General features: G+C 41.8%; 1 protein-coding gene across 2 annotated transcripts in view; it reads right to left on the bottom strand.

Annotated features, from left to right (window-relative positions):
* The window catches only part of LOC147422807 (uncharacterized), a 78,022-nt gene extending 66,714 nt beyond the window's left edge, over positions 1 to 11,308 (bottom strand). For both annotated transcript variants that reach the window (XR_015186802.1, XM_086503202.1), the window contains exon 1: positions 11,004 to 11,308. Coding sequence is in view for 1 of the 2 variants with exons in the window: in XM_086503202.1 (XP_086359328.1) it covers positions 11,004 to 11,263 (260 nt within the window). In the remaining variant the exon portion in view is untranslated. The remainder of the gene's footprint in view (positions 1 to 11,003) is intronic.
* Positions 11,309 to 15,150: the final 3,842 nt, after the last annotated feature.

Below are 15,150 nucleotides of genomic sequence, written 5' to 3'. Positions count from 1 at the left end.
CCGGAGCCAGAGAAGGAAGAAAAGCCGGCACCAAAAGAGAAAACAAGGTCTGAGCCATCACCCTCTACTTCCACTCAGCCAGAAACTGTCGAGGCATCAAAGCATCAAGATGACATAGAAGAAGACAGACCCTCTACCTCCACACAAGAGGAACCAGCAGCTACAACGCAGCAGAAAGACACACATGAGGCTGCAGGCACATCTCATCTGGAAAGACAAGAGGAGTGGCAGTCAAACGACGAGGTAATAGTACAAGTCAATGAATATGCACGGCAGATGCAAGAAATGACGGAGAGATTCCATTCAGCAGCACTAAACCGCAGCACAAAGGCCAAAGAACTTGAGATGGTGATAGACGCTCTCCAAGGAGAGTTAGAAGACAGGATGATTATCATCATCGATCTTCAGAGGCAAGTGCAGGAGATGAAGGCAGAAGCTGAATAGCACCAGCTAGCTAGGGATAGGCAGCATAAAGAAATGGAGGAATTAGGTGTAGGCAGCATAAAGAAATGGAGGAATTAGGTGATTTGCTCACCAAATTATCTGACGCCTGCAAAGCAAAAGGACAGAAGTTACGAATGAACTTCTTACAACATCTTTGTCAGCTCAAAAAATTCAGGTGCAATTAGATGTTGCCAATGCTTCTCTGCAATACTGTGAACAATGAATCAATGATTAGGCAATTTTCTTACGGCAAATAAGAGAAAATCAAGCCGTGGTCTCGATCAAAGGGACTGACGAAGTATACAAGGCACTTGAAAAGAAGAACAAAGATCTTGAGTTGGAATTAAAGATGGAACAATCACAGCGCAAGGATCCGGCACTGATGCGGGTTTAGAGAGAAGAGGAGCTCCTAAAGGAAATAGTACAGCTCAAGCGAGTTAACCAACTCCTCAGAGATGGAAAACCAGACACGCAGGAAGAGGTAGGCACTTCAGAGCCGCCACAGATAGACATACCCTCGGTCTCATTTGCTGAGTTTGAGACACAGTCCGTTGTAGAGCCGAGTAGTGATGAGGATTTTTAGATCAACATCACAAATGCAAACAGAGTGCCAATGGTCCAAAAGGTGAAGAAGACCACTGAAGGAGAAGATCACCCTAGAGGTGGATGACCAGTGGAAAGCCGCAATGGATTGGGAGTTGAGAGTTCTACACTCTGTCAACGTCACTCAACTCACTCCCAATCAAATCAATGCGCAATGGCATCAACAATCCCTGCCATACCCTCTCATTAAAGTGGAATTACTACAGGTGAAAGAGAGGTTGTACAAAGATATGCAAGAAGATGGCGCAGATAAACACCACCCAAAGTGGAGGTTAAGCTGGTTGAACAAGAATCCGAGATACCTGATTCTGCTCACAAGAGCACCTACAAACCTTCAAAGAGATCCCACATTTTGTCCTATACCCAAAGTAAGGACATGGCAAGCTCATCAAGCATTGACAAAGAAGAGGCCAACTTGGCTTAACTACCCCAAACTGCCAGCTCCAGAGAGAGGACAAGTGACAGAGGAATACATGGTCAAGAGTCTACCGGATCTCTCATGTGCCATGTTATATAAAATCTGCAGAATGTTTCTCACATGCATCCAAGTTTTTAATGAGCTTGAGACAATAGGAGCCCCATGGATATCATTTTTGGAAGGTAACAAAGGCTTATTCTACGATCTAAGTGGGCAACCTTCGGAAGAAGTCCTTTACGGCTTCTATGCCAGATGTATGTTCTTGCCATCGAACAATATGTTGGCCTTTGAAGAAGCTTTCTATAGTGGATTCTTCACATGGCGAACGAAGATATTTGCGCTGGTGATCAGCAACCTTACATCCAGGTTTGTAGGCTACACAACGGTGGAGCTAAAGAATAAAGTGACAATGCAATTTCTGCAAGTGCCCGACAAAGAGAGAAGAATCAGATACCAGAAGGCATTGAATGCACTTAAAGACCGCCTCACAAGTCGTCAATCCAAAGACTAATTCAGCCCATAAAGCTGTGTCAAGGGACGACACAGGCAAGGAGGGGGGAATGTTAGCAGCAAGCTAACACGGACACCATTTTTGGGAGTTCTCTTTGTAAAACATTTATTATTTTGATAAATCGAGAATATGTAACTCCTATTTTCTCGGATAAACGTTGTAATTAATGAGCCGAGGCTACAAACTTCTAGGTTGTATCAGCCATTCATTTCTTAGTTTTGGTAGAACTCCAGATTATTAGTTTTGACCACCCAAAAACCTTGGCTAAGGCATAAAAGCCAATTTTTGTAAGTTTTTATAAGTTTTTGGATAAGAAATACAGAGCGTGAGCTAACGATGCTCACTTCTCTCCTTCTCGCGCTTCCTACTCCCTCTCCAATTGTCACATTGCGATTGCATTTGTTGCATTGTAATCGCAGGTAAGACTCTACGCATTGACGTAAGCAGTTCACAGTATTTCGTAGCTTTTGGCGTCACCGACCTGCAGCCTAATTTCATCATAACTAGAAATTTACATGTTCAAATCAAAAACTAAGCATAGGCGGGGTATTGGGGCATCATTTTTAAGCATTTAAATGCATTTTGGGTCGAAAACGACTAGGTCAAATATTCACTGGCTGTTAATAATTGTGATTTTGGAACTTGACTTAAAGTGGGGTTTGAGACCATAAGCATGTGTGCTTAGATTTTATAAACTTTTCCTAGAAGTTTCCTTACGGTTGGATGTCATTTGATGCTGTAACGGATGTGATTTGTTTGCCGATGAGTGATTGGCTTTTGTTGATTTCAGTCACTTGAATGTAGCCTGAGTTAGATGCGAGTTGTAAGTTGTTTTCCAAGAGATTGACAACCTCTTGTAGCCTCTATGCAATAGTCGAGTCGTCTTTGTCCCATGGTTTGACAAATTAATTGTGGTTCTCGCTAATATTGCAATAAGATAGGATGGTGAGGTTAGACATGCGTCCCACAATGGCCCTTGAGAATCAAGAAGAAGGGAGTGTCCTCACTTGCAGGTAGTTGAGAGAGATTGCGAGAGGGAGAAGAACCCGCTTTGTTGAGAATTTTGTGTGAGAGAGAATTATATATTGCACGTCCTCAAGAGGAAGGAGATTTAAATAAAATACAAGTAGAAAAGCTTGTATTTAACCCACTCTAGGGGGGCTCCCCATAGGTGAAGAAGAGTTAGAGAGAGATTCTCTCTAAGTGGGGGCGAGAAAGAGAGAGATGCTGCCTTGGAGTAGATTCTTAGAGAGAGAGAGAGAGAGAGAGAGAGAGAGAGAGACGAGGCTTTATTGTGAGAGAGAGAGCCACAGTTTGGTGCTACTGGATATGACAAGTGTGTTTCCCTATAGGGTGTAAGCCAAATCAATTCACTGCCCTATAGGGTGCAAGCCAAAAGCTTGGGCTCTCAATGCCAATTCTTGGAGCTCTAAAGATGCAAAGCGTGCATGAAGACAAAGACAAGTTTTGCTAGGCTTTTGTAAAAACAACTTCAATAACTATAATTACACATTAATTTCACACAAAATCTCGTGCTCTTCTTGCCTTTCTATTGAATTAAACACAATATTCAATCTCTCTCTCTCTCTCTCTCTCTCTCTCTCTCTCTCTCTCTCTCTCTCTCTCTCTCTCTCTCTCTCTCTGCTTGTCAAGGCTGAAATGATTAAATGGACAAGCAAGAAAACACGATATTGGATATGCGATATGTTTAACCTTGCACTTCAGTATGGCATGCCTCATGATTGGAGTGCAAATTGGATCAAACCTTTGCACAAAGGAGGAGATGTAAACAATGTGAACAACTATCGCACTATAATGGTTGGTTCTTTGATGGCAAAGTTATTTGGATGTATCATGGAGATGAAGATAAGTGAATGGGCTGAAAAGAATGGCAAACGTGCGCTTGGCCAAGCAGGTTTTCGAAAGCATCATAGCACTATTGATCACCTTGTCACTCTTCGAGTTCTTATGGAAGCGTCTCGATTGAAAGGAAAAAAGTTGTATTGTTGCTTTGTGGATTTCAAGAAAGCTTTTGACATGGTACCGCGAGGAAATCTTTGGAGACGTATGCAAAGCCTTCAAGTGCCGAGAGAATTTATGCATGCAGTCTTTCGCATCTACCAAAAAGTGATATGTCAATTACGTATGGGAGATGGAATTTCAGAATTTTTTGCAAGCACTATTGGTGTCAAACAAGGATGCCCACTTTCCCCAACCCTCTTTGGGCTACTCATTGATGAATTGGAATACATGGTTCTTGATTTTATGCAGCAAGAAGGCATAGAAGAGGTTAAGATTGGAAATGCGGTGATCATGCTTTTGCTTTATGCCGATGATGTAGTGCTCTTGGCACATACCTTAGAAGATGCACAAAAGCTTATGAGTGTCTTGGAACGCTTTTGCCTACATAGCGGGCTGATCGTGAATGGATCCAAAACCAAGGTTATGCTTGTAAAGACCCTCAATGACGAAAATCCATGCATTGTATACAACAATGAGAAACTTGAAGTGGTAGATCACTTCAAGTACCTTGGCCTTGAGGTTCCATCCAATCATAAATGGAAGGATTGTGCAATGCGTCGCTTGGAAGCCGGAAAGAGGGCTTATTATGCATTTGAGAACATGTGCAATGCAGGAGAGATCAAGTGTTGGGCTCTCAAAAAGTACCTCTTTGACACATTGGTGACACCGGTGCTTCTTTATGGAGTGGAGGTGTGGGGTGGAAGCATCGGGAAGTCTACTTGGAAAGAGTTTGAGAATGTCCAAAAGCGTTTTCTCACCAACTTTCTCCAAGTCAAGACACAAACACCCTACATGCTCTTACTTCTTGAGTCCGGATCGCTTCCCATTGAGGTCTTGGGCATGGAAAGGGTTGTGGAGTACATGCGTAAGACACAACGTAGCCCTTTGCATCGACTTCCTAGAATCGCATATGAAGCAAGTCAAAAGGTTCAAAAGACATGCAAGAGCAAAATACTAAGTTCGGGGTGGATGCTTGATATCACGAAATGGTTTGGAAGATGGGATGCATGTCACTTGGTCAAGGATGCGTCGATCGACTCCCAAGTTAATGAGGCCTTCTTACAACGCCAATGTATCATGGCTTGGGAGAAATCCGGAGGTTCTCGCTTCAGCCATTACACCACACACGTTGCCCCAAACTACAAATCTCTCTTCTTCTCGGAACGAGGTAACCGAACCCATTCCTACATCCTTGAGCCCATCCCGTTGAGTGCGATCCGCACCATTGCCTCCATTCGTCTTAGCTCCCATTCTCTACGCTGCGAGACAGGACGTTGGGGCACTGGCGAGGAGTGTCATCGACTTTGCACCTTATGCCCTCGTCAAGTGCGAGAGAGTGAGTACCACACACTACTTGAGTGCTCAGCTTTTGACCACATTAGGTCCTCTTTTCCCCATATATTCAGCCATGAGCTCTCCTTACATACCTTCCTCTCCCAACCACGATGTGGACTCTCTATTGCGACGCTCATTTCAGCCATTTTTGAGCATCGAGAGTCACTTATGAACTCCACTCACACCACGTGACATGTTCATTTGGTCCCATAGGTCATATTTGACCTCCCAGGACGATAATAGAACTATCTATCTATCTATCTATCTCTCTCTCTCTCTCTCTCTCTCTCTATTCTTTCCTGCCTTTTTGACTGGTGTAGCTATGCAATGGTATCTTAGTATGCTGCAACATTCTCCACATTTGATGCAAACATGGGATAGAATAGGTTGAGCTTTTGTTGATAGATTTTCTCCTTTTCTAATTTAGCCTTTGGGAACCTATTAGACTTCTTCCAAGGGGAGGGTGAATCAATTGTTGAGAGTATATTAGTCATTTTCAAGAATTCAAAAGGAAGCATTATGACCCCTAATGTCACATTAGGCAAAATTTGGACTCACAAAGGGGCCCTTTAAGGAGTTTGACTTTACCTCTCTCTATCAAAACGGGCGCATGGAAAAAAATTTGCAAACAAACTCCAAAGTTGACGGAGGTTTGACAGTTAGAATGTCCTCTTCAAGCTCTATCTACTGATATATAGCACGCCATGAGATTCCTCATATTTTAGAATATTCTTTTTTTGATTCACCTAGATTTCGACAGAGTTGTCACATCATAGGTGAATCAAAAAAAGAATCTTCTAAAATATAAGGAATCTCATGGCGTGCTATATATCAGTAGATAGAGCTTGAAGAGGACATTCTAACTGTCAAACCTCCGCCAACTTTGGAGTTTGTTTGCAAAAATTTATCCATGCGCCCGTTTTGGTAGAGAGAGGTAAAGTCAAACTCCTTAAAGGGCCCCTTTGTGAGTCCAAATTTTGCCTAATAAGTTTGATGAAAAGGTTGTATTGGAATGTTTTCTTAAGGATACTTTGAGGGATATTCAACTCCACGTGAGGTTGTCAGATTCAAAGACACTTGAGGATGAATATGCATGAGCTAAGGTCATGGGGGAGGCCTTTACAACCACCACACTAGCAACCCAATCCAAACGTACCTTTGAAACTGTGAGATACAAGTGAGTCACTTATCCAATTTCTACGGCATGTGCTCTTGTGGTTCCTATTCCACCATTCCTTACCCCAACATTAGCTGGTCCTTTTGGAGTTTTGCAGCTAAAGAGTCGCCTTCTTTTAGAGATAACACTTTGCCTATACCACATAGGATAGCGCATGTGCCAAAAAGTGAGTTCGTTTCCCATCCAAGGGGGTTATGGCAAGATAAAGGGAAGAGAGAAACTAATAGAAAAGGGTAAAATTTAAATGAAAAGAGAAAGAAAAGCCCAATGGATAAGGGACTGGTCTAACTAGATATTCTAGGTTCACACTAGCAGGCTAGTTTTCCCCATAGGATGCCATTGTTGGAGTTATTTTTTAGCCTTGGGGAGGGCTGATGCATGAGAATGTTGCACTAAAAATGAATAACTTTATGATTTTATCTGCTATTTGCCGATGATACTTGCACTTGATTAGCCAATTGGACCTGTTTTGGAGGAATACAGAGGGGACGAACACCTGGTGACAAGCCAAGAAAACAAATGTTAAGAGCATGCCATTATGGCTACATGGAGGTTGAAGACCAAGGAAATGGAATCTCAAAGATGTGTTTTGGGTGATAAAATTACTTAGAATTTATTTTTGGTATGCCCACGTGCATATTTGGTTTGGCGAGAGCTCGCATGAAGTGCCATCATGTATATAGGGAGTTGTCAATATGAGCAAGAGAGGGGAATGATCCCTAAGAAGGCGGCCGTGAAGTTGCTTGTGTATGAGGTGGTGCACAAGACAATGTGCATGAGAGAATTACGAGTGTGTGTATGTGTGTGGGCATGGTCGCTAGAGCAGAGGTAGACCTCGGCTATTGCCATGTTGATTTTTTGAGATCTCAATAAAATGCTCTACGATGTTAAAGTCAATCTTTTAAGAGATTGTGTGGGATAGAAACCTTTAAAGACCATAGCAAAAAAGTAAATGAAACTGCATCTGAGTTGTCGCCATGAGGAGGTGGAGCAAGCAAGAGTCGCACTGGAGTCAAGGGGGGTGTGAATGGGAACTTAAGGAGGGTTTTCTTAAACAATAATAAAAAAAGTGTTTTGGGGGGGTTTTTTAGCGAGGTGACAAAGGGGTGGCGAGCCAGGCAGAGTGTCAATTGGTGTGGGAGGGAAACGTCGTTTGCTGGCCAAGCAGACCGTGAAAGGTGGCCATGCCAACTTCACGCTATTGACTATGGGATAAGCCCATTGTACCTTGCTCGCTCTTTTCTTGCATTGCCTATTCTCACTCTGCATATGCCATGTTGCCACCACGATAGCTCCTGTCTAGATTTGCAAATTGGCTCCAACTTGGTTGGCCGCTGCAGTCCCTATCTATAGCTTAACATGAAATAATTCACATACCTCTACTTTTTCACCTTATCGTACACCTAGTCTACAAAGAGAGGTATATTGGATGTATACATGCAATCTCTATCATATATACACACACTCATGTGGATACATAGATACAAGAAAACTTAGTGCTTATATACATGTATATACACACTTGCATAGATACATACATGCGCACTCACTCACATAGATATGTATCTACATGCATACACATATAAGACCTAAGTAGGGGCTAGTAGTGCCAATATTGCCCCCTCTTTCTACCTCTCTATCTTCCCCCCTCTTTCCTTATCTCTCTCCCTCTTTCCTCTCTATCTCTAGCTCTTTCTATCTCTCTCTTTCTCTTTCTCTTTCCCTATCTCTCTCCCTCTTTTCACTCTCGCTCTCCCCCTCTTTCCTCTCTCTCTACACATCTTTCTATCTCTCTTTTTGTTTCCCTCTTTTGTACCTCTCTAACTCTTTCTATCTCTTTGTCTCCCTCTTTCTCTTTCCTTAGCTCTCTACTACTTTCCTCTCTATCTCTCCCCCTCTTTGTCTCCCTCTTTCTCTTTCCTTATCTCCCCCCCTCTTTCTATCCATATCTCTCTCCTCTTTCCTCTCTATCGCCCCCTCTTTCTATCTCTCCCTCTCTTTACCTATCTCTATCTCTCCCCCCCCCCCCCCCCCCCCTCTCTCTCTCTCTCTCTCTCTCTCTCTCTCTCTCTCTCTCTCTCTCTCTCTCTCTCTCTCTCTCTCTCTAAGACAACAGTTCACACTTTTGATCATATTTTCTTCATTTGAGCTCCTATTTGGGTGATATATAGCCTCAATCAAAGATCATGTTTCCCTCTATGAACTGATGTAAAGACAACAATTTTCAGAGTTATGAAAGGCATTTATACAATAGCATTTCTGAAGCGAACAAGTTCGGGGAAGTTGACTCCAATCTCTTATTTTACATACAATGTCTTTCGCACTTACAAGGGTTCTAGAGAATGATTCAAAATCTCCTAAGTGTGGATATAGCAACATAACCACTCAACCAACGACATCAAAACCCATGATCATGGCATACTTGGTATCATTGCAAGAGACATAAACAAACAAGGTGAAGACTTACGGGCACCTGCAATGAAGAATGGCATACTAAGGGTTCTTGTGGTTGAGACTGACAATCTCAAGAGGACAGTTGAGATGGAAACAACATGTTTGATGTAACTTGAAGAGGAATTCAAGGAATGTAAACGCTCTCATCTGGACTTGAATTCTCTAAAGGAGCACATGAGCAAGGTAGAGCATGACCATGTATTGAAAGAGGATAAATTTGACATCATATGCCATGATATATGCAACATGAAAAATGTATGCACAAACAAGTATTTGGCTGATGAATGTGGTAGCAATGTGGTTCCTAATTCTTCCCTCATGCAAGCTATGGCCCAAACAAAGAATGTTGAGAATGTGGATGTAGAGGAGTTGAAGGAACGGGAGTGACGTTCCAAGAACATTGGTATTCATGGAATTCCCAAAAAGAAGTTAGAGACACTTCATTCTCTTTCCATTGTTATTGAATATTTATTCAAAATCCACTTTGGCATGTAAAGAGTTATGGTTTACGGAGCACATAGAGTGGGTAATCAAGGAGCTCCTCCCTTGGGAGAATGGCCAATTATATGTACCATTCCAGATCAGACCAAACTAAAAAATTTTCTTGATAATAGTTGGATCTATTTGAGGGATACAAAATATTTTGTATGTAAAGATTGCACTATTAAGCAACAAAATAGAGGAATCAAAAAAACAAGGAGATCTCTCATGAAGAAATTGTGTCCAAGGAAGAGGCAAGTCCCTCGAGCAAATAGGAATGCGCAACCTATGAGGCTAAGTTACTATTGAAAGTATCATTTTGGAATTGCAATGGATACCCATGGAATACGGGAGTTGGCATTAATGAACTAACAAACAAAGACGATATTGTACTTCTTGTTGAAACTTGGAGCATGATACACAAAGGATTAATGGATTGGAGGATTACAACGTACATTCATTGATATGGTCAAAGAATCTCAAGCAACAAAGAGGGCAAAGAGGGGTAGTATGTATGGTGTAAGGAATGGAAGATTTTGTATCAATTGTGAAAGATGACAAGCACAAACGTTATGTATGGCTGAAAATTATGACACCAAAAAGAGCACACATTTTTTGTAGCCAATTGCTACGTTCATCATCTGAATTCTCCCTTTTATGCTTGCATGGATAGAGATCGGCAATTTTGTTATTTAGAGGAGGACATTGCTTATTTTAAAGGTGAATGTGATGTTATTGCCTTGGGGATATGAATGCTCTCACAAAAACATTGGAACATGATACTCAGCAATTTGATTTGCATACATTTCAAGGAAGTTGGAGGAAGCCACTTGTATGATCGTACTTCAATGGATAAGAAAGAGCCGCATCACTATGGAAAGTTACTTTTACACATGTGTAATAGCACGGGTATGCTCATTTCCAATGGTGTATCTTTGTGGAGTGGAACCTATGGCTTTACATGTAGAAAATAATGGGGATAGTGTGATTGACTATATGCTACTCTCCGAAGCCATCATGTAATGCGCATAAAGAGTTTTACGCTTGGCCAATGGACCCCATAAGTAGACCATCGGACCTTATGTATTGACCTTGCATGTGAAGAAGCAACTAATCATGATAATCTCAGCCAAAAGGAAGAGAAGTTATCACTATGTATGGATTTCAAACAGGCACCTATGTACATTGAAATGGTTGAGCAAAAGTTATGGATGACAAATCCTTGGTTTCACACTTGGATACATCCATGCATAGATTTTTAGGGTAGGTCTTACCACCTTTTATGTGCAGCAATGTCTAAACATGCACAAAGAGACATAGTACCCGTGACATAATTTTGATATTGCGTGTCGTACTATTAAATAGATGTGTGTAGACAGTGGTAATGATGCATATGGCATTTTCCTTCATTGATAAAGTTTTCATGTTCATATGCCTCTTCATCTTTAATAGAAATCTGTCAGCTCCAGACATTTTCTGCTTGGCTAAGGAGCGATGGAAATGGAGCCTTAAGGCCTTTTCAAAAAATAGCTTCTTAGGAAATAAAGCTAAAAAATAACCTCAAAAAACGTGCAGTTGCATCATGGGCCACATATGTCGCGAGGTAAAACCACCACATGGGGAACGTGAGCAGAGGAAGAGCCACCATGTTAGAGTCGGGTGAAGGCGAGCAACCGAGAGAGCTGCGAGCATCACACAGAGTTGTTGGAAGAGCGCTAAGTGCCGAGGAGGCCGTAGAAAAGGAAATTGGTGTGGAAGGAAATGCATGGACACTGGTGTTGAGCCTAGGATGTTTGGAGCTGGCCAGAGCAGGGGTCATGTGTGTGTGTGTGTGTGTGTGAAGTTGTTGTGGTTGATGAACCCAGTGGAGCCTGCGTTGGTGAAAACTCAATTTGAAGAACACGCCAAGAGGCTTCGGATGCTTACGTTGCAGGTAGGTGAGCTTAATAGATTAAGGGTGGTGGCGCATGGGTGGGCATATAGAGACTGTTGACAGCAACGTGGGTAGCTTTCAGCACTGAGCGAGAAAATTTTAGAGAGTAGTGGTGGTTCAAGTACTCGTGGACTCTTGCATACTCTGACACAAGAGGAGGCCTTTGATTGCAATGGGCTAGCTTGAACAAGAAGCACAGAAATATAGCCGTGCTATCTTTGTTGAGTTCCTCTATTATTTTTGCAAAATGAACTCTAGATCACATTAGCATATGATTAAATCAAAACATTCCTGACCCTATTCTAGCCTCTCTATCTACACAAGCCGTGCTTGTTGGAAACTTCCTACAGATTCATACTCCATAGACATCGTAGGTAGCCGCATATGGAATTATATTCCATAATCTAAACATGATTGATTTACCTTGCTCATACGAATCGATATTCTGAGCTGATGACTCGTGCAATGCCAATACATCCTAACATTGTGGAGTTGTTTGCAAGATTCAACAAGTTAAAACTTTAAATTGAACTTGCTCACCTGTTAAATTATGTGGTCCTTAGTGAGCCAGGACTAACATAGAAACCCTGCTTCCTTACTTTGCAAACCTCTTCTCAATAGGCCTTGCCTTGTCAATATTTGTGCATGTTGAAACTAGGCTAGAGTCAACAACCCTTGCTGCATCTATCGACTCAGGCTATGTATGCCATCGATGATATGGTGAATCTCCCAAGGTATCAATGCTAAACCTGCCAACCCCGCTGCAGATCATGTATGCTACCACCCTTGTTTGGAGAGGGTGCCCAATTTAGGGCAACCCTTGTGCTCAAAATATGAAATAAACGCATGTATCGATGGCGATTCTGGTTGTGGCAGCACAAAGTTGAAGAATCCACTCGCAGCGGAAATGCTCCATTGCATGCATGGCCATGGTGAAGAGACAAAGATTGTCAAGCTTTCCATGGCGCTCTTCTTTGGAGCAAACTCAAGTTAACTGTGCAGGGCAACCTTGCCTCATTGTGTGAGCAAGGGAAGGTTCTCACCATCACTGTTTCATCATGTCGACAGTCCTCCTCAGGGGACAATTCCTGTGTGACCCTCAAATATTTCTTGACCTGCTCTCTATGACGCGAGAGAGAGAGAGAGAGAGAGAGAGAGAGAGAGAGAGAGAGAGAGACTAGAGAACAAGTGATCATGCAGCCATGCAAAATCTTTCTCCCTCCTCCATAGCTTCCCCCTCCCTTGCGCTTTGATACCAGTAGAAGACTGAGGGAACTGCCATGAAGGATTCTCCACCCTACCCCCCATAATATAGGTCCTTGGCCATCCACACTTAGAATCCCCTGTCCACAACTAGCAACCGGCCCTTGGCCTGGGTCCGTGACCCCTCTTGGGTTTTCCCTTGGCATTACATTCAACTCCATTTTTTCCAAGTTTTGCCCATTTGGCCCCATATGTGTGATCTAAATTTTAGCAACTCTAAGAGACTAATCTTGCATTGTATAGGAGAAGACATCAACTCGTGCAAGCTTTTGGTATCCATAACTTTTGGTGTGGATTTCCATTGAGAAGGTACCACTCTAATCCCAATTTTGTTTCGTATTTTCTTATAAAGGATTACAAAGTTTGTAGAGAGTATGGTCTTCTCTCTTCAAATGTGATAGACCCTGCATCTCCATATAGAGATCATATATCTCTAGGATAGGACTCGTGATCCATGTTGACCTCTGGGACAGGTGATGACTGTAAAGTAGCACTACCATCTTTTTGGTTTTTGGTCGTCTCCCATAAGGATTGTGACCACGACTCGTTTACTTCAAGAATTGGTTGCATCTCATGAGACTTCACCTCATCCGTAGTGTTTGCCACTACTCTCATATCCACCAATAGATTTTCACTCCCTGGTTTAGTTAATTCACCCGTTTTGTTTTCTTTAGTACGCTTTTGTCCTCTTTTTTTGGCACAAGCAATTTCTGGCTACATTAGAGCTTGAGGTGTCTCAATGAGCCTTCTACACATTCCATTCATTTGGCTTCAATTTCAAGATGCGGATAGGTAAACAATCTCTATTCCAATGTTTGATTGGATTTCAGTCTAGCCTTGTAAGCTTGCAGCATGGTATCTAATTCCTCATTAACTTTTTCTACCAGCACCAAACCTCTCGATGAAATTTTGGATGATTTCTCTTTTTTCGTTCATTCCTTGTTTTCCTTTTCTTGTCACTAGCTGCTTTTTGGTTTGTTAAGATCAATTTCTAGAGCCATTTTCTCTTTTAGCCTTTTTGCTTTTATTTTGTTTCGTTTGGCTTTCCATGATTTTCTTCCAGTCCTCACAAATATGTTCTTGATTTTTGTTTGAATAGGCAGTATATTTTCCTTCTCAACGGGTGTGTTTTTGGTAGCGTCTTAAGCTTGAGCTCTTGTCACTGCATGTACAGGAACTGTTGGTTCTATCTCATATCCGCTTGAAAAAGGTATCACTCCAACAACATTCATTGATGCTTTCTCCTTATTGTTTGGGTGGTTTAGAAAATCATAAATCAGGTGTGTAAGAGCACATTCAAGACAACATCCCAATATCTTTACATTTTGTACATGATGGGGACAATTTTTTGGCCAATGGTTGCCTTCACACTCGTAGAATGATTCTACTTTTCTAGTAGTTGGTGGTGTAGCTACTGGTTGTTCTTGTCTAGTAAGAATGGTTTTTGATCCATACTCTTGATTGTCTATGAACATGAGCATATTCTTGTCCATGGAGTAATGATTGTTCGTGGGTTATGGCATATATGTTTCTAGTTGAGTGTAGTTGACTATTACTCTATTATCATTCAAAAGAGACGATTGTCCTAGCACACTTTGTGGCTTTGGCTGAGCGTTACACCATGGGGTAGGATGATCCCCTCCGCAAGTATCACACCTTGTCATGGGTTGTTTTTGTTTCTATTTGTAGCGTTGGTTTATTCTTCTAATCACCTCCCAAACCACTTGACTAGTGCTTTGCATCGTAGGAGTTTGAACATCTTGCTTTGTTGAAGATTAGAAGAGGCACCATTAGTTGCATTGTTTGCATCATCTGTCACCTCTTTGTAGGCCTTGCAATTGTACACTAGATAAGAGCTTCTCTAGTGATTTGTTCAAACATTGTGCATGCTTATGGCAGCTCTCGTGTTGGACATCTCTTTACGTATTGTTTGAAGTGAAGCAAAGCTTCTTTCACCTTTTGTTTGCTCTTTGTTTGCAAGCATAGATTTGTGATATCGTGTTGTGCTTGATCCCCCTTTTGACGTACTCCTCTATGAATTCACACAAGAGTTGTTCTATGTGTCGAAAATCATCTCTGTGCAATAATTGGAACCGAATCAAGGGTCTTCTTTCCAATGCTAGTCCAAATCTCTCGTATTGTGTATGGAAATCTGTAATTTTTTCAGCTCTCAAAACTTTCTTGAAGAGTGAGACAGGAGCATATGGATCTCCTGACCCATTGTACTTTGTTTTAACACATTGGGCCACTTGAAATTGTCTCATTTGTTTTGGTTCAGTCACCCATCTTACCAATTTTTGGTCAATTACAAAGAAAAATCTCGCTCTCTCTTCTCATCTTGGAGAAAATCCGGGAGCTATGGCATCATTTTTGGCTGAAAGTAAGTAGAGATCAGAGTACCCTTGTATGTGTATATTTCTACATCAATTGGATCAACAAGTTTGTACTCTTGTCCATACTTATCTACCGTCAAAACTTGCACTCCTTTGACATTTGTATACGTGAATGCA

This window comes from Adiantum capillus-veneris, chromosome 27, assembly GCF_014529385.1.
Source record: "Adiantum capillus-veneris isolate H3 chromosome 27, ASM1452938v2, whole genome shotgun sequence".
Classification (NCBI taxonomy): Eukaryota; Viridiplantae; Streptophyta; class Polypodiopsida; order Polypodiales; family Pteridaceae; genus Adiantum; species Adiantum capillus-veneris.
Note: the sequence above shows the minus strand (reverse complement) of the source record. Positions and strands in the feature narration are given on the sequence as shown.